This window comes from Acomys minous (genome assembly GCF_964271855.1).
Source record: "Acomys minous genome assembly, chromosome: 2".
Classification (NCBI taxonomy): Eukaryota; Metazoa; Chordata; class Mammalia; order Rodentia; family Muridae; genus Acomys; species Acomys minous.
In genome coordinates, this window is record NC_140484.1 from 48,114,504 (window position 1) to 48,137,635 (window position 23,132).

Consider the following 23,132-nt stretch of genomic DNA (forward strand, 5'->3'; position numbering starts at 1 on the left):
AGTGAGCCTCCCTCCCTCCCGTCCCACCTCCCACTTTCAGGCCTATGCTCACCTATCGTGTGGACGCTGACAAGGGCTTCAACTTTTCTGTGGGTGACGATGCTTTTGTGTGCCAGAAGAAGAACCACTTCCAGGTGACCGTGTATATCGGCATGCTGGGTGAGCCCAAGTACGTCAAGACACCGGAAGGCCTCAAGCCCCTGGACTGCTTCTATCTGAAGCTGCATGGAGTGAAGGCAGGTTTGGGGTTAGGCTTGGAAGGGAGCGCACCGAGGGCCAGGAAGCAACAAGGTGCAAGTGATGAGGAAATGCCCCACAGCTGTATTCCTCAGCTGTTCCCCCCCCGCCCTCCTCCTCTAGTACCTGTCACCCGGATGTGGGGCTGCTCAGCCCCTCACCATCTCCCTTACTGCCTGCTTCCTTCTCCAACCCATCCCCAAGTCTTCTCCTCCAAGCCAAGACCTATCTCCTGGCCCTCGCTGATGCCTCAGCTCCCAGATGCCAACCAAACTCTCTTGCCACTTGTCTCTCTCCCTTGCTCCACCTCAGGTCCATATATCTAAGGACCCTCCTACCCTCAGCTTGCCATACGCTTGGCTCTGTTCGGAGGCTCTGGAGTAGCCTTTGCCTCTGAGGATCCCATCCCAGCACCTTACCCAATTCCTCTTAGGCAACTCCATTCAGATGCTCTTCTGGGAAACCTGCCTTGAGCCCTTTGTGACTGAGGGGTTCCATGGCCCAGTCAACTGGAGCTCATGAGCTCCCTGGGGGCAAGACCAGGTCTGTCTGATTCTGTAATCGGCTGGGCCTGGCATGTTGGCATGGCTCAGCCAGTGTTCCTGAAGAGATGAGAGGCTGTGGGTATGTGAGAGTGACTGGGGTGCACTGGGTAAGGGTGTATGTGTGTCTCTCTGTGTGTGAGTGTCTGTGTGTGTGTGAGTATATGTGTCTGTGCTGTGTGTTTGTGTATGTGTGTCTCTTTATGTGTGTGTGTCTGTATGTTTCTATGTATGGTATGTGTCTCAATGTATGTATCTGTGTCTGTGTATGTGTCTGTGTCTCTGTGTGCATCTGTGTATGTGTGTTTGTGTATGTGTGTCTCTGTGTGAGTATATCTGTGGTTGTGTATGTGTGTGTCTCTGTGTATGTGTTTTGTGTATGTGTGTCTCTGTATGTGTGTTTGTATGTGTGTGTGTGTCTATGTATGGTGTATGTCTCTATGTATTTGTGTGTGTGTGTGTGTGTCCCCCTGAATGTGTCTGTGTGTATATGTGTATATGTATGTGTGTCTGAGTGTGTCTGTGTGTGTGTTTGTATATGTGTGTGTGTGTGTTAGTATGGGTGTCTTTGTGTGTGTATGTGTGTGTGAGTGTATGTGTGTTTGTGTCTGTGTGTGTTTGTGTATGTGTGTGTGTAAATGTGTCTCTGTGTATGTATGACTGTGTGTGTGTGTGTGTGTGTGTGTGTGTGTGTGTGTGTAAGCTGGCTGCAGCTGGGAAGAGTGTGCAGGTTGGGCATGAATCAAGGCTAACTGAAAAGCATGGGCATACATGGAGAAGTCAGGGAGTCAGATGATACTATGATGTGAGGCCATTATGGAGGTGACTGTGATCACCATGCAGAAGTAGGGGAAGTGAGGAACTGTGAGCTGACATGAAGGCTATGTGTGTGCCCTTGAAACGGCTTGGGAGAGTGGGGTGTGGATGTGGAGGCCCCTGAGTTTGTGAGAAAGAGTGGTGGAGGCAGAGTTATATTGCAGACCAGATGAGGGGGTGAAGGAAGAAGACCAGGTGGGGAACCCTGTCCTGAGGTGCCCTCGGCCTGTTCTTCTCTAGCTAGAGGCCCTGAACCAGTCTATCAACATTGAGCAGTCACAGTCAGACAGAAGCAAGAGGCCCTTCAACCCGGTCACGTGAGTATCCAGCCCTGTGGGGGTGGTGCCTGGGAGGGCCCATCTTAGACCTGGCTTGGGAGCTAGGGAGGCAGGCAGGCACCCACGGTGCCCTGTGCCTGCAGTTGCTCTGCGGCAAGGCTCCTGGCAGCTTCCTTTTCCGCTCCCTGAGCACTCTGTCCATCCTCTACAGGGTGAATCTGCCCCCTGAGCAGGTCACAAAGGTGACCGTGGGGCGGCTCCACTTCAGTGAGACCACTGCCAACAACATGCGCAAGAAGGGCAAGCCCAACCCTGACCAGAGGTGAGCAGGCCAATCTGGCCGCAGGAGCCCCCGACCCCTGCCCCACCGCTCTTCTGAGGAGCAGGGTCAAAAAGGAGCCTCCATGGAGCATGAGAGGCCCAGGCTCTACAGATGGCCTGTTTCCCGGAGGAGGAACCTGAGGTTCAAAATATTTGCAGACTTAGGGATTAGGACTTTTGAGTTTCACAAACAGTTCTAGGGCTTCTAGTGGTGGACCCAGGGAGGAATTCTGCCCCCTAGTGGAGGCTCATGTTTCTCCCCCTGTGGGATACTGTGATAACTTCACCTCCTGGGGTTATGCTGACAGTAGAGCTATGTACCCAGACATCTGACCCAGGGAGGATGGCTAGCTAGGGGCACCCCTGAGTGTTACTGGATCCCCGGTGTATCCCAGGTATTTCATGCTGGTGGTGGCCCTCCAGGCGCATGCACAGAGCCAGAACTACACACTGGCAGCCCAGATCTCAGAGCGTATCATTGTGCGGGTGAGCATCATTCCCTCCCCCCCACCCCAGGGCCAGTGTCCACCCCTAAGATGGAAGAAATAGCATCAGAAAAAAAAATACTGTGGAATGGGGTTGGGTTGACGTTCAGCTCTTGTTGGGCGCTGGCTGTGTGGCCTTTGGCTTTGTCACCCTGTCTAGGCCTGAGGGCCGCCTTCATTGTAAAGCAAGAAGGTGGATCACACCTAGTAGCCTCTTGGGTCCCACAAGTGACTCAGTGTTGTCATATGGACAGGGTAGTTTCTTGCATGGTGGGGTAAGGAGATTTGACTGGCCTAGGAGTTCCTGGGGTTTCCCCTTTTCTCAGAGCCCTTAAAGTTCCCCCCACCCCCCACCGAGACTGATCCAGACCCAACTTGCCGTAGGCCTCTAACCCAGGCCAGTTTGAGAGTGACAGTGATGTGCTGTGGCAGCGGGCACAGCTGCCAGACACCGTCTTCCACCATGGCCGTGTGGGCATCAACACAGACCGGCCAGATGAGGCACTGGTTGTCCATGGCAACGTTAAGGTCATGGGGTCTCTCATGCACCCTTCAGATCTGCGGGCCAAGGAGCAGGTGCAGGAGGTAGGGATGAGGCTGTGGCTGAGGGTCAATGCTGTGGGGGATGCCAAGGTAGGGGTGGGGAGGCTGGCTTTGTACCTCTGTGCCAGGGTCTCCCTTCCATGCTGCAGCCCCCAGCTGCCAGCCAACTGCACTTGAGGCCTGCTCTGGAAGGCTGCGGGAGGGGAGGAGGGCTCAGTCTTGGCTCTGCCCCCTGGTAGGTGGACACCACTGAGCAGCTGAAGAGGATCTCTCGCATGCGCCTGGTGCACTACAGATACAAGCCCGAGTTCGCTGCTAGTGTGGGCATTGAAGCCACTGCACCAGAGACAGGTAGTGCTGTACCTATGTCCCCAAGCTCCGGCAAGTCTGTCCTGTCTCCTTGAACCTGTTCCCAGAAACCCCTGCATTGACCTTTGGAGCTCCACTCTCTGAACTATTGACCCCTAGGGGTCCTGGCCATCCACTACTGGAATATGCCTCCCAGGTCCTCAGGGCCCTGCCCCTGGATTCATCATCCTAAGAGTTACTTGGATGATGTCTTTGTCACACAGCACCCAGATTCTGCAATCTCTCAGAACCCCACCTCCCTCTCCTGAGATGCCCATAGGATCCCACTCACACGTCAAATCCCACATCTTGAGTCTGTGAACAATTGTCTGAAGGAGCCCTTGTTCCAGGGCCCCTCAAAACTCCATGCTTAGGTTCTTCTCCAGAGGGCTATGAGCAGGATCCCCCCAACCACACACGGGGGCTTGTTGTTCCCCAGGTGTCATCGCCCAGGAAGTGAAGGAGATCCTGCCCGAGGCTGTGAAGGACACCGGGGACGTAGTCTTTGCCAATGGGAAAACCATAGAGAACTTCCTGGTCGTGAACAAGGTCAGTCATGTTATAGGGAACTGGGTGTGGCTCTGGGGCCCAGGGGCTGGCCAGCTGGGGGCCCTGGCTGGGAGAGGGAGGAAGGGGGGCAGCATTTCTCCTAGTCCCACTGGAGTCCCTCCCCACCACACAGGGAGGGAGCCAGTGTTCCAGACAGAGGGCCAAGGGAAGCACTGGAGGTTGTCTAGTACAGGGCAATACAAATCTCACTGAGGTTGCACTGCCTCCACCCCCATCAGTTAAAAGAGGGCAGCAAGACGTGCCACCTACTTGCCTCAAGGCTCAAAGATGTGGTTTATTATGAAGGTGATGTTCGTACGCAGTGATATGAACCTTAGAGACAGACACATGACATGTTTTTACCCACCTGAAGGAGTAGGTCCAAGGGCTGGAGGTCTGACTTGAGAGAGGCAAGGCGGTTGGCATTTAGCCTAGGCAGGGGGCAGCAGACGTGCTGTGTGAGCAGTGAGTGGCTTGGCTGGAGCAGAGGCCACCCAGAGGCAGGTGGGCGTTGGCTGTGGAGAGTGGGGGTCCTGCTTCTGCCCCTATCTAGGCTTCTTGGGCCTATGGTGCCCTCAAGGCTGTTGTTGCCCGGGGCAGGAGCGAATCTTCATGGAGAATGTGGGCGCTGTGAAGGAGCTGTGCAAACTGACAGACAACCTGGAGACGCGCATTGACGAGCTGGAGCGCTGGAGCCACAAGCTGGCCAAACTGCGCCGCCTGGACAGCCTCAAGTCAACCGTCAGCTCCGGCGCCTTCAGGTGCGGGGTGGGGGGTGGGGGTGGGGGCGGGATGAGGGGGCCGGACAGATTGGGGTGGCGGTTGGTTGGGGGGCAGGAGAGACTTCCTTCGGGAAAGCATCCTGACCCTTGGTTTTTTTTACTACAGCCATGCAGGGAGCCAGTTCAGCAGGGCAGGCAGTGTCCCCCACAAAAAGAGGCCTCCTAAAGTAGCCAGTAAGGTGAGGCTGCGCAGTCGGGAGGCTCCTGGGGTCGGGGCTTCCTCATCGCTCATGGCCTCCCCTTTCCAGCTTGCAGCATTCCAACCTCACAGACTTCAGCTCTGACCCTCCCTTCTGGCCCTTCTAGCCCCTTTCTGTTTCCCTCTCCTCTGACCATGAAGGATGGGGGTGACGGGGGTTGGGCAAGGAAGTAGGCTCCGCAAGTGCACCATCTGCTGTGTTCTTTCCTCTTGGTCCCCAGTCATCACCAGTGGTCCCAGCCCAGGCCTGCATCAGTCAGCGCTTCCTGCAAGGAACTATCATTGCTCTGGTGGTGGTCATGGCCTTCAGGTGACTTGTCTCTTAGGTTCTGGGGAGGCAGGCTTGGAGAGTAGAGTCCTGGGGTCCAGGACCTGGAGTTGGAAAGGAAAACAGACTGAGAACTAAGCAGTTGAGGTCAGGAAAGGTGGGCTGCCTAGTCTGTCTCCTCCTCCAGGGTCTGGGAAAGCCTGTTTGCAGACATCACCTGGGAAGACCTCAGAGCCTACCCTAGAGGGACAGTGTTGGGTGGTGGCTTGCATTTGGACAGTGACCTTTCTCTGTGTCTCTCAGCGTGGTGTCCATGTCCACACTATACGTGCTGAGCCTGCGCTCCGAAGAGGACCTGGTGGATGCTGATGGGTATGTCCCTGGAGATCGGGCTGCTGCCCTCAGGCCAGGTGGGACTAATGGGGGTGGCCTGGGTCAGAGGTGCCACAGAAGCGCTCTCTATATGATGGGATTCAGCCTTAGGCTTAGAGCCTACTAGAGCCTGTTGGGGTGGGGGTGATGGGTCTCGTGGATAGTGGGTGCTTTCTGTAGGCCCTCTGGCCTGCTTGTACTCCTTCAGTAGGCCATTGGGGGGGACACTTGTAGAAAGAGAGGGCACAGGAAAGGAGAGCCAGAGCAGGACCTCTGGCTCTGTCTGTCACTGTCATGCCCTGGCTCTGGGGGGTTACCTCTGACTATGTCTTTTTCTCTCTCCTCCCATGCCGTTTCCCTCCTGGTCTCTGTGTTGTCTCTTAGCTCTCTTGCCGTGTCCACTTCCTGTCTCCTGGCCCTGCTCCGGCCCCAGCACCCTGGGGGGAGTGAGGCCATGTGCCCATGGTATGTGTCCGACTAAGCACCCTTCTCTGGCTCCTACTACCCTTCTTCCTGCCTTTGTTCCCCCTCTGAACCACCTCCTGCCCCACCCCTGCCTCTCTGAGACTCTCAGGCCCACCTCAGGCTTCCCCAGTGCCTCTGAGCTCAGCCCACCCTTCCTTAGCAGGTCCAGCCAGAGCTTTGGGACCACACAGCTCCGACAGTCCTCTATGGCCACTGGACTGCCCGGCACACAGCCCTCTTTGCTGCTGGGTGCGTGACTGGAGGGATGAGGTGGGGCGTGGGGCTGGGTGTGGGGCTCCAGTGTCTCCCTCCAGCTCATATAGCTTCTGGCTTCCTCAGTCACCAATTCAGCCTCAGGTCCGGCTCTCCGTACCTTGGACCTGTGCTCCAGCCAGCCCTGCCCCGTCGTCTGCTGCTCTACTCCCACCTCTGGTCCTGTTACAGATCCTAGCTTTGGCCCCACTGTTAAGCCTGCTCCAAGCCCTAGCCCCAGCCCTAGCCCCAACTCCAGGCCCTCAGGTATGGATGTTTTGGGATCAGAACCAGACTTGGCAGGGATGTTTGGTAGTATTTGCATCCAGAGAAAGACCCTAGAGGGAAGGTGGGAAGAATTCCTGGTTTGGAGGTTTGGGGAGACACCCCCAAAGGAACCAGAAAACACATGAAGGTTCACAGAAACCCAGGACAGGAGGCAGCTGGCTCCATTTTCCTCAGCCTACCCTTGCTTCTGTCCATAGGTCTCAGCCAGATGGCCCCACTGCCAGTCACTAACATCAGAGCCAAATCCTGGAGCATTTCAGCGAATGGCATCAGCTATTCCAAGCACCCCAAGAATCTGGAACCTCTAGCCAGTCCTGTGGTCCCCTTTCCTGGAGGGCAGAGCAAGACCAAGAACAGTCCCAGCTTTGGTCTCCACAGTCGTGCTCGCAGAGAAGCCCTGCAACCCAGCCCAAGCCCTGCTCAACTCTCTCAGACCCAGGGCCAGCTAGGTACTTGCCTCTCTCAACACTTCATAGCCACTGGCTAGGGCCCACTTCAGCCCAGTCACATGGCTGTCTGAGCACAGAATTGTCACTCAAGCAGACATTAGGAATCAGACCACAAACCCCATGTACATCATGTCATGTCCTCCTTATATTGTCAGGGTGGGGGTGGGGTAACCCAGTAGGTAAAGCACTTGCTTTGAAAACATGAAGACCAGACGTTGATGCCCAGAATGTACCAGGTGTGGTGGCACACACCTGCAATCCCAGCGATGGCAAGATGGGGGTGCCAGGGTAGGGAAGGTGATATGCTGGGACCTCAACCTCAATTCTTTGGTTTCAACCAAGGTAGAACTTGTATAGTGTGTTTTGTTTTTTTTTCCAGGCTGCTTGTTGTCTTCTCTGGCCTCCCTGTAGCCTTAACCAGTGTCTCTGTGCTGAGTTGGGAGCCTCAGCCACTTTGACTTTGTGGCTTAGGAAAAAAAAAAAACCTAGAAGGTGTGGTTTGTGCAGAGACAGATGTTCAAGGTGGTGGGGCAACCCCAGGGTATGGGAGCTCTCCTCAGCTCTGTGGGTGCTCAAGATATGAGAGATACACTCTGGGTGTGCAGAGGTGATGACATCTCAGAGTGATGGGTCCCCACGAGTAAGGAGGGAACAGGTATACGAGGACCAAGGAGGGAGGCCACCAGGGAAGGCTTCCCTGGAGGAGGTGACATTGAGCCATCTTTGAAAGACATCTGGAGGTTTGCCCTAAGGGGAAAGCCATCTTGTCTATAACAGGTAGCTTCACAGGGTCTTCTGGGTACTGCTGGAAACCTCGGGTTTGTACCTTAAAGAGCTAAAAATGTACCAGGCCAAGCAAATGTGCAGAGGTTAGTGACCATAGCCTCTTACTTCCGGGGTGAAGGTCTAGGCAGCCGCAAGCCTGAGATAGTGAGATGACACACAACCTCACTTCCCTGCTGCTTGGTACATTTTAGTAGAGTTGGCTCAGTAACAGTCACAGCAGTTGTGTATACTGGTCTTCTGCCCTTTCATGGCTGGTTTCTGGCTGCCAGGGTGACCACCGCTGAGCCTGGGCCTGGGAAGAAATGGGCGTGGTCAAGAACAGAGGCCTGAGAGAGGGTTCCTGTACATTGCTGGCTGGAGAAAGGCCTCCACCTGCTTCTGGGTATCTTGGTTCTGTTACCATGGCAGACCTTAGGCTCTGCCGGTGGCTCATGGGAACTAGCTGGTTCTAGGGCTGCTGCGGGAGTTGGGGGAAGGGTGTAGTATAATCCTGTTGTCAGGGTCTGGAAAGAAGAATTCTTGCTTCCACTGAGGTGTGAGTGGAAGTCCAAGTGTGATGTTTGCATTCCACCTTGTCCACTTCCTCATGGGCCCAACAGCCTCTCTTCTTACAGACCCAGCGCCATCCCTGACCTCCATCTTGCTGCTGGAGAATTCCATGCCTATCACCTCCCAGTATTGTGTGCCTGAGGATGCCTGCAGGTACCAGGGGTGTGGGGAGGTGGGGGGGGGGGTATAAGGTGTGGGGGTTTGGTGGTGGAGGGGTGGGGTGAGGGGGAATGTTGTGTGCCTGACGATGCCTGCAGGTATGGAGGTGGGGGTAGGGCAGGGGGTGGAGCTCCCTTTTGTCACTCCAAGAAGTTTGGGTGCTCAGTTCTTGGCCCTTTGGGGAGGAATTTCCCCCACAAATTTGGGCAGCCTCTTTCCAGGTTCCTGAGGGCTTTAATTACAAGAGGCTGGGGAGGAGAGAGGGAGCCTGGCAAAGTGGCTTTGCTCAGGCACCATCTCTGCCCCTCTAGGCTTGGAAACTTCACCTACCACATCCCTGTCAGCAGCAGCACCCCACTGCACCTCAGCCTGACCTTGCAGATGAAGTGAGTGCTGGTGTGGGGGAGGGAGGGAGCCCTTGGGGAAGCCTCCAGAGCTTCAGAAAATCTGATTCCTTACTACATTCCTTACATGGAGGGCCCAGCTGCCTGGGCAAGGGCTGCAGAGGGACGCTGCTGCATGGGGTTTCCGAGGGCCTCACTGGGACCACATGGGATGGTGGGAGACGTTTCCTCCATTGCACATCTTGGACTATTCTGTGTGGTTCTCAGGCTGTGTGACGATATGGCTCATCTCCGGTGGAACTGGGCTGGATGGGAGATGGGGATGGGGGTAGCTCCTGCTACTTGCCTGTGAACCCCATTCCCTGTTCACCCACCTCTTCCCTAGTTCCTCCACCCCTGTGTCCGTGGTACTGTGCAGCCTGGCATCAAAGGAGGAGCCCTGTGAGGAGGGGGGCTTTTTACAGAGGCTCCACCCCCATCAGGAGACACAGGTAGGGGCAGACGGGAAGCTGAGGCGGGGGTGGGCGGCGCTAGGTCTCAGACCTTCCTCTTCTCTGGATAGTAGTGATCTCCAAATGAAGGGAAACCGAGTGCAGAGTGCAAGTGTGTCTACTGGGTCACATACAATTGGCCCCTGTCAGATTTCACTCATCCATTCTCTGATGGGCATCTGCATCCCTGGTGACAGTGCCCAGCAGAGGAGAGTTTATAAGGACCGATCTGAGATGAGCATAGTGCCACAGCAGGCAGAGCTGAGCTCCCATCCTTACTCCCTAGAAGGCAAGTGTGGAGCCCACAGCCCTCACACTCAGGGCCAGGCATTGATTGATAGGCAGCCCTGGGCTACAGGTGGAAGGCTGCCTCAGGTTCTGTTGCAGCCCAGCTCATGGGGACTTTTGCTCACTTGTGTTTATTTGACAAATATTTGTTGAGACCTCGCTTGTCTCCTTCCCTGTGCTTCCAAGAACCTGTTCTCCAGAGAGGGAGAGAAGCCATGCATAAAATCCATGCACATACAGAGGAGGAAGTAGATGAGGGTACCGAGGGAGGAGATCCATGGCCTTACAGAGAGGGGCGCTAAAGAATAGAGGGACAGCCAGTGAGTCACTTTTAGCTGTGGGGCTATGGCCTACCCCACACAACAGAGGCTAAGTCAAAGCCTCAGGCAAGGCAGGTGAGCTGTTCGTGGCTGCCCATCCTGCGCCATACTGTAAAGGGAAGCCACAAAGACCGTATGTCTGCCATATGTCTTGGAGGCAGGTGACTCAAGTTTCCTGTTTGTGAGCTGCAGACAGTAGCAGCACCACTGCATGTGTGGCACTGCAGTTGTGGGCAGGGTTAACAAGATATCTGCACAGCCTGGAGCACAAAGAGCTACAAGACAAAGGGAGGCTGGGGGCTAGGGAAGGAGGTCTGCAGAGGGTGGTTATGCTTGCTCTCAAAGTGGGGTGTGATCACCCCTCAGCTGCGATGACCATGGTGAGAGGAATGCAGGCTAGGCTGAGGCTGCCCTGACCTCTCTCCTTTCTTTCTCTCTAGGGCACCTCTCATCGGTGGCCAGTAACCATCCTGTCCTTCCGTGAATTCACATACCACTTCCGGGTGGCACTGCTGGTGAGCACACCTGCCTACGGAGGCTGAGGGCACTTCTACGCAGCAACACGGGGCTTGGGAGAAGAATAAGGGTTTTGTACAGCATGGTAGGGCTTGGGGCAACCACCTCACCCAGGCTTGCTTCCCTTCCACACAGGGTCAGGCCAACTGCAGCTCCGAGGCCATCATCCAGCCGGCCACAGACTACTACTTCCACTTCTACCGCCTGTGTGACTGAGCTGCTTCCTGAGGCAGTGCCACAGCCGGGATTGGGGTCCCCGGACCCTCAACACTGGATGTAAATGTGTTACACTGGGGCCTGCTGCAGGCCAGTTCTCTGCTCTTCACTGCCTCCCCTTGACTGGGGAGATTGGAAGTCTTCACACTGGAGCTGCTGGGCCAGCTGGTCACCCTCGCTCAACAGAGGGGGCTACAGTGAGCATCCTCCTGGGCCTTCCTCCTGATCACCTGCTTGGAGCAGCTTGGGACCAATTCATGGCTGTCTAGATACGGTTGCTGGAGGGCTGACTGCAGGGGCCCTGCAGGCAAGGGGATGCTGTGGCCCTGACTTGTCCACTCCCACTTTCCCTGCCTTCCCTTCTGAGCTTTGGTGGAGAGAAGACCCATGGGGGTTGGACCCAGCCCTGTAACTCCATGAGTCCATGGAGAGCCAATAGCCCTTCCCCTTTATGCTGTTCCCAGGAGGGACAGCTTGGTAGTAACTTTGAGGTTTGACTGTTACACTAGACCTGGGTTCTTTTTTTTTTTTTTTTTTTTTTAAAGACAGGGTTTCTCTGTGTAGCCCTGGCTGTCCTGGACTTGCTTTGTAGACCAGGCTGGTCTTGAACTCACAGAGATCCACCTGAGTGCTGGGATTACAGGCGTACACCACCACACCCGGCTGCTAGACCTGGATTTGTAAGCTTTAAGTGTGGCTGGTTCAGGAGAGTTCTCCCTGGGAGAGCTTAGCCCCTAAGAATTCCTGAGCCAGTTGGGGCCAGCCCTGGATGGCTGGAGAAGCTAACCTACCAGTGCCTGACAGAGCCGCTCTTCACAGGCCTCAACCAGTGGGGCCAACAGACCAGGTCAGCTTTGGACCCTTGAACCTGGAGTACCCTGGAAGGGAAGGTTCCCTGTGAGCTCCCAAGATCTGTGTTCCTGGGAGTTTCCCAAGCTCACGATGGAGTTGGTGACATGATCATTCTCTCTGAGCAGAGGAGCAGGAATCCCTGCAAGCAGTAGGCCGGTTTCCGCTGGAGGGTGGATGCACATAACTTTTATTAATGATGTCATTACTAAATGCACTTAAGCTAGGGCAGCAAGGTGTAGGTCAGAGCTGGAAAGCTGAGTGGGCCTCAGCCTAGAGGGACACTAGTAGACAGGAAGACTCTGGTGCCCCCAAATCAAAGTTCCTCTCTTGGGGCTTGGATCCATGCTCAGAGGGTACCATCTGTGACTCTTCCACCCCCAGGAGAGGAGCAGTGGGTTTGGGGTTTTACTTCAGCGTTTCGTGGTAGCACCAGCAGAATGCTGATCACATGCAGACTGCTGGAAGGAGTGGGGCAATCATTTAGCCACACGCCATGGGTTCAGCAGTGGGAAAGGGAACTGCTCTTGCTTTGTGGTACTGACTCTTTGGAAACCAGGCCTTGCCTTTTCCAGACTCCTGTTCCGAACTCTAAATGGAAGGCCTTTCTACAGGGGAGCTGAGTTTGAGAAACCTGTGAACTGTGGGTCCTGCTAGGAGTCTCAAAGCACTTATCTCCAGGATAGGGAAAAGCAGAAACACCTTGCCCCAAGCTCTCCTACCTTGGCTCCACTCCTCCATCCTGACACAGGAATCATGACTCCACAGCAGGCCATGCCTGCCCTAAGACCTTGTTCTGTCCTTCCCGCGGTGCCTTTTTTTTTTTTAAGGGTTTTTCAAGACAGGGTTTCTCTGTGTAGACTTGGCTGTCCTGGAACTCACTCTGTAGACCAGGCTGGCCTCGACTCACAGAGATCTGCTGTTTCTGCTGGGATTAAAGGTGCGCACCACCACCATCCAGCTTTCCGCAGTGCCTTAAGACTGCCCAGCCCCACTGTTTTTAGTAGCATGCTGGGGCTCCTTCACAAGAGGGGCAAGTGTTCTTGGACTGTGGCCCCTCAGTCCTTAACTGGAAAGTGACCCTCTACTATCCCCTGGAGTCCATCTGGACACAGCCAGCCCTAGGCCTGTTGGCAACTGTCTGTTTGCATGCCTGGGGAATGGTCCTCAGTGTGAGTTGGGGCCAAACTTGGGCTCCAAGCTGCTTGAGGGGGTCAACCTTGGACCAAAGTTGCCTTAAGCCCCAAGTATAAATGGGCTTAGGGGAAGGTGTTAAGGGCCATGGACTGATGCTCACAGCCTGGCTGGTACTCCCTTCCTCTCCCTTCTGGTATTCCTATGGCCACTGGGCTAATTTCCCTTGCTTTAAGCTGTACATTGGGCCCCCAGCACAGATTCCTGCCCATGCTGCTCCCCTTAGCTGCCTGCATGTTCATAGAGCATCTCCCTTCCCGTTAACCTCCCATTTTCCCCTGAGCTCTGACTCCTATTTATCTTGTACTCACTCTGGCTCTGAGGAAGGCAGAGGGAAGCCACTGGGCCTACTTGCTTCCTGTCCCCAAAACTGTCCTTTTCTTCTGAAAGTAAATATACATATATAAATAAATGTATAAATACTGCTTTGTATCTCAACTCACCTCTGGCGTCTTCTTGAGATTGTTCTGGTAGAAGTGGGGGGGGGGGAGGGGTCATCTCAGACTAGGCTTTCTAGAAGCTTAGTTTCTGAGGGGCCTACAATTCCTGGCCCCCACACAAAAGGGCCAGAAAGCTACTTCTTATCTTTATGCCCCTCATCCCTGGACTTGGGGTTTAGGTTGACACCCCCCAACAAACCTTCCCCATGTACCTGCCACTGCCCGCCTAGAAAGAATCCATCTAAGGGAAAAGCTGAGTCTAGGGGCCCACAGCCCAAAGGGTGGCTGTGTTCAGAGAAGACTGGCCCAGGGTAAAACTGAGTGCTGCTGGGCCCTGGAGAAGTTTGTTCTAAAACAGCATAGAAGTAGGCCTGGACCTTTCCTATGCACAGGTAAGCTTTACACCAAAGACAAGATGGCACTTACCCAGCCCTTGCCCACATGGAGAGAACACAAATTTCTAGCATCAGCTACTAGCAAAAGGCAGCTAAGAAGTAGAAAAGGTGGGACTTCAACAGTCAAGGAGACCCTGGGCCCCTCACTTCAGAACAGACAGGAGGCAGGCTTGTCATACGTCTGCCTTTATTGGAAACAGCAGGCGGACAAGTGTGGCAATGGTAAAAAATTAATTTACAAAAGCAAGGACTTTGTGAGCTTCCTGGTGGGTACCTGGAAGAAGAGAGCACAATTACGAATGAGACCAATGACCTTTATCTACATCCCCTCCCTGTAATCCTATGGCCCTGAGCACGGGCTGGAAAAGGGCCAACAGGAACAGCCACTGAGGACGGGTCACCAGAACTGACTTTCAGCCACCTGTTTGGGGTGTTATCTGTTTTACCTCCCAGATCCTTTCCAAGTCATCGGTGTATGACTTGTAAGAATGCAGATGTAAAGCTGTACCCACATCCCTACCCAGTACACCCCAAAGCTTGAGTGAGCCCTTGAGTATGTGGAGAGCTAAGAACTGACACATCAGGTCACACTTGGCTCAAATCCCCATGAGGTCCGGGAGAGGGGGTCTTGATCCACCCCAGTACTTCTGTCCCCATGAAGCAGAGTCTTGCATGGGAGAGGACCCACAGATATGGCTCTAGGCAGCTTCTTCAGGCATGTACTACCTTGTCACAGCTCTTACCCTTGGGGACTCAGACATAGATGCCGACCCAGAGCAGGAGGAACAGGACTCCAAAGCCCATGAAGAGTGAGGCCACCAAGGAGATGAGGAGCTCTTTGTAGATGTCGCGTGTGTACTTGGTGGAGGTGACCTCGTAACTAGGCAGGACTGTTAAGAAGCAAAGACGCACTACAGTGCAGGATTACTCAACATGCGGAAACACAGGCTAAGGGCTTCCTGAGAGGCTTTTTCTGGCTTGGTACAGCCAGGCAGAGGATCCCAAGAGATGACATGGGCTCTGATGTCCCATTCCACATCTCTAACATCCATGAGAAGAAGCCGCCCATGGTAGTTAGGCCGACTGCCTCTAGTTATGCGCCTCTAGTCACGGTACAGCTAGGACTAGGCGCCAGACTTCCTGACACTTGAGCACCCCTCTGCCTAAATCACCTCTCTGCTGGGTACAGTGGTACATGCCTGGGATCCCAGCACTCTGCAGAGGCAGGTGGACCCCCGTGAGTTTCAGGTCAGCCACGTCTGCACAGTGAGACCCTGCCTCAAGGCAAAACCATCATATAGCAACAAACCACCTTTCAAGCTTCAGTTCTGTCTCAGGAGCAAACTGAGCTACCTTGGAAAACAAGGCCATGGCCCGCCCTTGGGCAGTGCCAGCCTCCTCCTATATGCACCTTGTCTCAATCCCACCTTGAAGGAAAAAAGTGGCAGGGGTGCAGTTACCCAATGTGGTTTCTCCCTCCACTCCCAGGTCATTAACTCTGGCCCCACTGGCTGTCAGTAAAAGGATACACGAAGAACCAGGCAGTAAAGAACATGCCGATGGCCAGAAGCACCACAGTCAGGTGTGGGAAGACAGCCGGGTTCACCGGGCTGGTGTACCTGCTCATGGCCTCGAGCTCCTAGGGAAGAAAGGAGATCAATCGTGCTTTCAGTCTGGGAAGACCGTGGAGCAGCTGTGCACTGCTGAGGCTTTTAGAAGCACACATCATCTGGAAAACGCAGAACCCTTTCACGTGACTGGTTCATTATGGAAAGGAAATTACAATCATTTGTGTGTGTGTGCCTGTGTACACATATGTACGCACACATTTTAAAATGTTCTTACCTTTATCTACTCTGTGTATGTGTGTGAGTTCAGGTACCACTGAGTGCACAGGGAGGTCAGAGGACAACTTGGAAGAACTGGTTTTCTCCTTCTGCTGTGCGGGTCCTGAGGACTGACCTCAAGTTACTAGGCTTGAAAGTAGGTGGATTTACCTGCTGAGCCATTTTGCAGGTCAGCTCCCCTACCCCCTTTCTCTTTAAATCCGTGTGGAGGTTAAAGGACGTTTGAGGTAGGGTCTCTCTTGGTTCTCTGGTCACTGTGACATGCACTGCAGGTTAGCTGGCCCTCAGGCTCCCGGGCGGCTCCCCTGCTTCCATTTTCTATCCTGCTGTGTGAGTTCTGGGCTTACCACATCTGGCTTTTAAAAAATAATGTAGGCTCTAGGATCCAACTCAGGCTATCGGGCGTGCACACCAAACTCTTTGCCCACTGAGCCAAACGCCCCCCCCCCGCCAGCCCTACAATCACATCTTAAAGTAGGGACGTGGCAGGCTTTGTGGTAGAGCATTTGACTAGCATGAATAAAGTCTTGGGTGTGATCCCCAGCACCTGGGAAAAAACAAAACGTAACATAACAAAACCAATAACAACAAAGAAGCTTGGAGGTGGCAGCCTTTCTGTTGGTGAGATGAGCAAAGCAGCTAAGTGCCAGAAGCTCAGGAACAGAGACAAATAGCTCTTAGGGGTTTCCAGCCAATGATCACTATGAAAGGGGTGGGGTGGGGTGGGAGACGCATAAAGAAAAAGCCTGCCCACAGTTTACATTGCTTTTGGTCCTGTGTCCAGACTCTATAAGCTACTAATTTGTGCAGGAAGTCAGAGCCTAGACTAGTACACAGACCTCGTTATTACTCGGGAGTTTTCTTTTCTACTGCATTAGGAGGGAGCCCTGGGATCTCCTGGCAGAAGACAGCTGATAATTCTGGCTTTACTGACACATTGGCGTCTGAGTAAAGTAGTTATAACAGTATTTGTGTCACAGGGCTGATGCCTGATTGGAGATGATGAATGTTGACAGCTCTAGTTTACTGCCCAGCATAGAATAACTGCTCAATAGGTATTTGTTTCCTTCCTGAGGCTGCAGAGAAGACTATGAGATAATGCCTGTGAAAGGACCATAAACGTAAAGTTCTGTACAAATGTTAACTTCCATTGTCACTCTCCAGCCAATGCTTCTAAAGTCCAGAACATAACAACTCCAGAGAAGTAAACTGAGCCCATTGTTCTAAGAGACACAGGAATTCAATTCAGTAAACAATTATGTCCCCCTTCCCCCACTAAAAGAGCCAAGGACAATTGCTGCCATTTATGGAGCCTCCAAATGCAGGCCCAGTGTTTGGCAACAGGAATACAAAGATGAATAGACATCATGCCAGAAGTAGATGCACGTCAGATGGCAGTCACTAGGAGGCGTGGCAGATTCAAGAGAAGTCCATGAAACGTGGCAAGAGGTGTGCACGGACTGCGAGAGCTCTCAGAAGAAAGAAAAGTGCCTAACAGAGTTGCAAGCGTTTCACCAGGAAATGACATTTATACAAGGGCCTTGCGGGATGAGTACAATGTCAGCCTGGGAAGCCTTCCAGGTAGAGATAACTGATCACGGGAAAGAGAAATAAAAGCGCGACGGTATGCAAAGTGCACCCCATGCCTTTCAGCCTTATAACCAACGACATCATAAGCCCATTGTGATGGAAACCTCAACCTGAGGAATCCACGGAAAGAGGCTTGCTTCCCCCGTCACCAATTCAAACGGGTTCCAGTGGAGTCCCACCCTCGGGACATGGCATGCTGAGGCCTCCGCGGAAGAACACGGTGTGGACCCAGCACCCAGGAGTCCTGGCCCACAGCCCTGTCTGCAACTCCCTTCATCTCACCATTTTGCCCCGCACTGGATAAACCACCGGTCCGCCACCGGAAGAACACGTCGGCAGGAGCAGGCGCGTTGAGCAACAGGAAAAGGATATGGTCCCTTGCGCGCCGCACTGTGGGACTTGTAGTCCTATGTTTTCGGGTGTAGAGGAAACTAGGGCTATGGGGACCTTGTGTGAATGGCATGTGGTCTAACTGTGGGAAAGAGTGGTGCAAGGCCTCTGTTTTAATCCGTTTTTTCCTGGAAAGAATGACCAGTATGGAAGCCGCTATCTGAAGTGGCGGGGCGTGCACTACACTTCCCAGGAGGCTGTTCGCGGCGGGTGGATCACGTGACGGGAGCGCGGGCTTTGGAAGGCAGCGAAGCTGCAAACAACCTCGGAAGAGCGGGCTCGGGGGCTGTCCGGAGAACGCTGAGGACGCTAGGCCACCCCTAGCTGCTGAGGCCTCGTGCTGTTGAGGCGTGGTGAGATCTCGCGGAAGCGCCTCTGAGGGCAGCGGGAGCAGCACCAGGAGGCCCGGGGCTTGGGCCTTGCGCGCTGCTCGGAGCTTCCATCTTCACCGGTAGGAAGAGGGTAATGACTAAAGCGTGTTATCCGAGGTCCCTTGTGTGGAGTATGGAGCGGGGAGGCTTTGTACCTCTAAGGAAATGGCTTCAAGGTCTGCTGACGGCAAGAGACACTGTACTTTCTCGTATTTCTGGATGAGGCCGGTGTTGGGAAAGTCCCAAGGACATTTCTGGATCAGGGGAATCTGGGGAGATTCCGCAGAACAGTGGGGCCCAGTGAATACGGTGGATGATCAGTTTGCCTCCGAGCCGGGGGGGAGGTGGCGCGGGGAGCTGAGTATGTTTTTTATCCTGCCTTCGAGCCATTTCGTTTAGAGCTTTGCTATCTGGGAGGTCCCATGTAGGCGGGACTGAAACTGTTTCGGGACCGAGCAGGTTCCCGTCTGGGTGACTTGGCGGGCGGGACTATCTCGCATTCATTCTAGCAAAGCAGTAAGCGAGGCGTGAACCAGAGAGTTGACTGCGGGAACATCTGCGCAGCATCTGGCGATGTGGTTCCTGGTGCTGGGAATTCAACATGGGACGTCATCGATGCTAGGCAAGCATCTGAAGCAGCGAGCTATAGCCCTCAGCCCTAAAGGCCGAGCTTTCGCTGCTTCTTTTCATCGAAGCGCCACAATTATCCAGATCAGAAGACAGAGGCGGGCCTTTTCGTTAGGCTTCCATACTGTACAGATAGATTGTGGCGCCAGGCATGCTCAAGTGTTTGGGCTCAGGAGGGAAACGATATAGCGGTGTCACATGGGCTTCAGAAAAGACGCAGTGAAGTAAGACTGGGAACAATTAGAAGAATTGGCGGGATTTTCTTACCGTGTGGATTCACCAACATTGGGTAAGCAAGATGACCTTAATAAATGGCATATTAGAAAATCCTTTTCTACATTTAACACATTAAAATATGAATGCTAGAAGGCAGGTGTTTTTGTTAAAGGTGGATTCTCTTTCCCAACTTAGTTTTTTGTTTTGCTTTTTTGAGACTGGCTTTCTCCGTATAACATGCCCTGGCTGTCCTGTACTCACTCACTTTGTAGACCAGGCTGGCCTCAGATTCACAGAGATCCACCTGCTTCTGCTTCCCCAGTGCTGGGATTATTTTTGAAACAGGTATTGTAATAATGATTAAGATGCCATGCAACAGATCTGGTAAAAGAGGTTTTTTGTGGGAAAGGGGGGCACCCATGACACACGGTGGGGGTGGGGGGGAGAGGAGAGAGGGGAGGCTGGCAGGATCCTTTTTATCTGGCTCATACCTGGTGTCGTCAGGTGATGATGTCAGAGGTTGCCAGGATACTGTAGGCAGGACAGCTGAGTCACCAGGTACACCAACAGGGTTTCACTGTGTAACTCTGGCTGGCCTGGGACTTGATATGTAGAGAAGGCTGGCCTTGAACTCAGAGATCCACTTGCCTGTGCCTTCCAAGTGCTGGGATTAAAGGCATGGGCCACCACTCGTAATTAGTTTTTCCTCACCCCCCTTTTTTTTTCTTCCCTTAAATAAAAATATTAGATGAAGGAAAATTCATGTTTCAGTTGGAAAGGACAAAAATTGTGAGGCTAGTTTTGGAAACGCTGCCCTAAGAGCAATTTGATGCAAGTCTGGAACCGCAGAAGTGCAGTATGGCCTGTGTGATTATTCCAGCATGCCAGCCCTTAATTTACATCTGTAGCAGGAGTCATGGGTTTGGGTTTCAGACTTGGTGGTGGGGAGAGAGTACAAAGAGTAGGACTTAAAAATGTCCTCATCATCCTGATAAAAGCAGAAACCCATGGGTGCTAAGGAATAGCAGGGGTTTGAGATGGCTCCCTGGACTTCATGCAGAGGTGTACCCGCAGGCCTGCCCCAATAGCTGACATCTGTAGAGAAGCAATAAGTCAGACAGCCACATTTGCATAGCTGGTACTTACCTGCTCCTGAGGGTTCATTTCTGCCTTTATGACCTCAGGAGCCCTGAAGATGAGCCAAGCACACTTGTCTTCTATGATCCTTGATACAGATGAAAGTTGAAGTCATTCTTTGTGCAACAGATGTACTTTAAGTTACTCAGGAACATCTTGCTTGCTCGTTAGTTGGATGTACTGTAGATGTCTGTGTTCATTTGTTTGAAGACAGTTTCTTTGTATAGCTTTAGTGAACCTGGACTTGCTTTGTAGACTAGGCTGTCCTCGAACTTACAGCTAGCAATCCTGCCTCTGCGCCCGCCAACCCCACCCCCTACCCCCCCACCCCCCGCCCAGTGCTGGGAGTACAGGTGTGTGCTACCTCGCCCAGCTGAAGCTGTCTTAAGAATGAGGCATCTTGTTCACCTTTGCATCTTCTTCTGCTTTGCAACAGGACTTGGAGTCTTGTTGTGTTTCATGTTAAGTTTGATTAAACGTGAAAATGGTGAATGCTGCCACTTACGACCTTTGTTCCTTTTGTATCCTTCAAGTTCTTACTTGTCTTTTTTGTTTTAGCCATCGCTCCTGTGTAGTTACCATGGGAATTCAAGGCCTTGCCAAGCTAATTGCTGATGTGGCCCCCAGTGCCATCCGGGAGAATGACATCAAGAGTTACTTTGGCCGCAAAGTGGCCATTGACGCCTCCATGAGCATTTACCAGTTCCTGATTGCCGTCCGCCAGGGTGGTGATGTGCTGCAGAATGAGGAGGGGGAGACCACCAGCCACCTGATGGGCATGTTCTACCGGACCATCCGCATGATGGAGAACGGCATCAAGCCTGTGTATGTCTTTGATGGCAAACCGCCACAGCTGAAGTCAGGGGAGCTGGCCAAGCGCAGCGAGAGGCGCGCCGAGGCCGAGAAGCAGCTGCAGCAGGCCCAGGAGGCTGGGGTAGAGGAGGAGGTGGAAAAGTTCACAAAGCGGCTCGTGAAGGTCACCAAGCAGCACAACGATGAGTGCAAACACCTGCTGAGTCTCATGGGCATCCCATACCTCGATGCCCCCAGTGAGGCGGAGGCTAGCTGCGCTGCCCTGGTGAAGGCTGGCAAAGTCTATGCCGCAGCCACCGAGGACATGGACTGCCTCACTTTCGGCAGCCCGGTGCTAATGCGACACCTGACTGCCAGTGAGGCCAAGAAGCTGCCCATCCAGGAGTTCCACCTGAGCCGGGTCCTGCAGGAGCTGGGCCTGAACCAGGAGCAGTTTGTGGATCTGTGCATCCTGTTGGGTAGCGACTACTGTGAGAGTATCCGTGGCATTGGGCCCAAGCGGGCCGTGGACCTCATCCAGAAGCATAAGAGCATTGAGGAGATTGTGCGGCGGCTGGATCCCAACAAGTACCCTGTTCCAGAAAACTGGCTCCACAAGGAAGCCCAGCAGCTCTTCCTGGAGCCTGAGGTGCTGGACCCAGAGTCTGTGGAGCTGAAGTGGACTGAGCCCAATGAAGAGGAGCTGGTCAGATTTATGTGTGGTGAAAAGCAGTTCTCTGAGGAGCGAATTCGCAGTGGGGTCAAGCGGCTGAGTAAGAGCCGCCAGGGCAGCACCCAGGGCCGCCTAGATGATTTCTTCAAGGTGACAGGCTCACTGTCCTCAGCTAAGCGCAAGGAGCCAGAACCCAAGGGGCCTGCTAAGAAGAAAGCAAAGACTGGGGGAGCGGGGAAGTTCAAAAGGGGAAAATAAACATGTCCTCCCCCTCCACTGTCCCTTGACCCCAGGATATCTGCTTTGTACCCTCACCTAGAGCACATTCCCTGGTTCCCGTCTGGAGGAGAGTCCAGTACTTCCCAGTGCTGCCCGCTTTCCCTTTCTCATTTGATCCTGTGGCAAAAAGGCCACAGTTTGGCTTTTCCTCTTTTCTAGCTCAGGAAAACTCAGGCGCAAACCACTCCTCAGGTTGATGGGCTCTGTAGGTCCATTGTTCTGTGAAACTGACAGCAACATTCTAAAGCAGACAAAGCCGGGAGAGAGTGTAAGGAGAGAGTTTCCTGGCTGGCCAGCTGGTGAGGAGTGGCTGTAGAACCTGACTGCACTCTCTGCGTTCACTGTGCCCTGAAAGACCAGCTTAGCTGATGAGAGCTGCGAAGACAGAGCAGAGCGCAGTCTGGCTGACCACGGGCTTGATTACTAACTGGCTGTGTTTTGTGGGCAGAAACTTGAACTTGGTGTTTGGTGAGTCTATAGTAGTTTTTCTGGGGAGTGAAATGGCAGTGTTTTAGGTTTTGATTTGTAGTTTTGGTTTGTTCTTGTTCCTCCTCCACTGTCTCCAGTGCTGGGAATTGAACCCAAGGCAAAGGCGTACAACTGGCCTGCAGCCATTGTTCTGGCCTTTCCGTAGCGATCAATTGAATTGAGGTTTTTTTTGGGGGGGGGTGCAGGGGACTCTTGTTCATGTGCTATTTCTATTTTTAAAAATGTGAAGAAGAAAAAAAATCAATAAAACTATAAAAATGACCAGAATGTAGTGTACTTTGATGATGTTTGAAAACACCTTTAGTGCTTTAGGTTCCTGTAAAATATATTTTTTCCCTCTAAAAATAGATGACAGTCAGGCTGGGATTGCCCTGGTAGCAAGTGATTTAAAAGTGACCACTAGGTGGCACCATACCCCATGTAATGTGGCCATAGCAGCTGAAGTGGCATTAGCCTTTTGTTCTTCAGTAGTCTGAATAGCTTGACCGGATTCACATGTTCCATGCAGTCTGTGAGGTAAAGGAATCCCCTCAAACAGTCTTGTAATTTAGATCAACTATAGCATAACATCAGGCAGTTTGTTTTGCCACTTGGTTAAACAGCTGCTGTTCAGAAGCCTTGTTCCACTAGGGGATAGTGGCGCATGCTTTTAAACCCAGCACAAGGGTGGCAGAAGCAGGTGGATCTCTGCTGAGTACGAGGTCAGCTTGGTTTATAGAGCTAGTTTCAGGATAGCCAAAAGTCCTGTCTTAAAACCCCAATAAATGAATGAATGAATAAATAAAAGAAACCCTGTTTCTATTGGGATTTCAGGTTCTCAGGATGAATGTTTGATAGTTTTAGAGCACTGGTGCATTAGGGCTCTCTAGAGGAACAGGATGGATAGGATGTGAGAGTGGTGTACAGGCTCTGGTTCGGCTCGTCTAATGATGGTCTGCGTGAAGTGTCCCAGAGAAGGAATGCCTCAGCAACAGTGAGGA

At 53.1% G+C, this 23,132-nt stretch overlaps 3 protein-coding genes across 11 annotated transcripts in view; 2 read left to right on the forward strand and 1 right to left on the reverse strand.

Annotated features, from left to right (window-relative positions):
• Positions 1–13,344, forward strand: part of MYRF (myelin regulatory factor) — a 32,879-nt gene extending 19,535 nt beyond the window's left edge. For 3 of the 7 annotated variants that reach the window (XM_084774083.1, XM_084774087.1, XM_084774088.1), the window contains 20 exons: positions 41–240; positions 1,840–1,912; positions 2,085–2,195; positions 2,590–2,680; positions 3,064–3,264; positions 3,462–3,573; positions 4,010–4,119; positions 4,720–4,880; positions 5,008–5,080; positions 5,322–5,410; positions 5,672–5,740; positions 6,125–6,205; positions 6,366–6,454; positions 6,545–6,724; positions 6,943–7,194; positions 8,595–8,682; positions 9,000–9,074; positions 9,418–9,523; positions 10,572–10,646; positions 10,783–13,344. In XM_084774083.1, coding sequence (XP_084630209.1) covers positions 41–240; positions 1,840–1,912; positions 2,085–2,195; positions 2,590–2,680; positions 3,064–3,264; positions 3,462–3,573; positions 4,010–4,119; positions 4,720–4,880; positions 5,008–5,080; positions 5,322–5,410; positions 5,672–5,740; positions 6,125–6,205; positions 6,366–6,454; positions 6,545–6,724; positions 6,943–7,194; positions 8,595–8,682; positions 9,000–9,074; positions 9,418–9,523; positions 10,572–10,646; positions 10,783–10,863 — 2,317 coding nt within the window. In that variant the 3' untranslated portion in view covers positions 10,864–13,344. The remainder of the gene's footprint in view (positions 1–40; positions 241–1,839; positions 1,913–2,084; positions 2,196–2,589; positions 2,681–3,063; positions 3,265–3,461; positions 3,574–4,009; positions 4,120–4,719; positions 4,881–5,007; positions 5,081–5,321; positions 5,411–5,671; positions 5,741–6,124; positions 6,206–6,365; positions 6,455–6,544; positions 6,725–6,942; positions 7,195–8,594; positions 8,683–8,999; positions 9,075–9,417; positions 9,524–10,571; positions 10,647–10,782) is intronic. The other 4 variants (XM_084774085.1, XM_084774089.1, XM_084774084.1 and 1 more) reach the window with 3 other exon arrangements.
• Positions 13,345–13,911: 567 nt separating this feature from the next.
• Positions 13,912–17,582, reverse strand: TMEM258 (transmembrane protein 258). The gene is made up of 4 exons (XM_084774093.1): positions 17,461–17,582; positions 15,271–15,380; positions 14,485–14,621; positions 13,912–14,015 (listed from the first exon to the last, which is right to left on the reverse strand). The coding sequence occupies exons 1-3, from the start codon at positions 17,461–17,463 to the stop codon at positions 14,495–14,497; spliced, it is 240 nt and encodes a 79-aa protein (XP_084630219.1). The 5' UTR covers positions 17,464–17,582; the 3' UTR covers positions 13,912–14,015; positions 14,485–14,494.
• Positions 17,583–17,600: 18 nt separating this feature from the next.
• On the forward strand, positions 17,601–22,413 carry FEN1 (flap structure-specific endonuclease 1). Of its 3 annotated transcripts, none has more exons than XM_084774090.1 (2): positions 17,601–18,019; positions 20,478–22,413. In XM_084774090.1, exon 2 carries the CDS (start codon positions 20,500–20,502, stop codon positions 21,640–21,642), a length of 1,143 nt encoding a protein of 380 aa, XP_084630216.1. In that variant the 5' UTR covers positions 17,601–18,019; positions 20,478–20,499; the 3' UTR covers positions 21,643–22,413. The 3 variants fall into 3 exon arrangements, with proteins under 3 accessions (XP_084630216.1, XP_084630217.1, XP_084630218.1); XM_084774091.1 differs by having other exon boundaries at positions 17,734–18,030; XM_084774092.1 differs by lacking the exon at positions 17,601–18,019 and adding an exon at positions 18,381–18,855.
• The last annotated feature ends 719 nt before the right edge of the window (positions 22,414–23,132 follow it).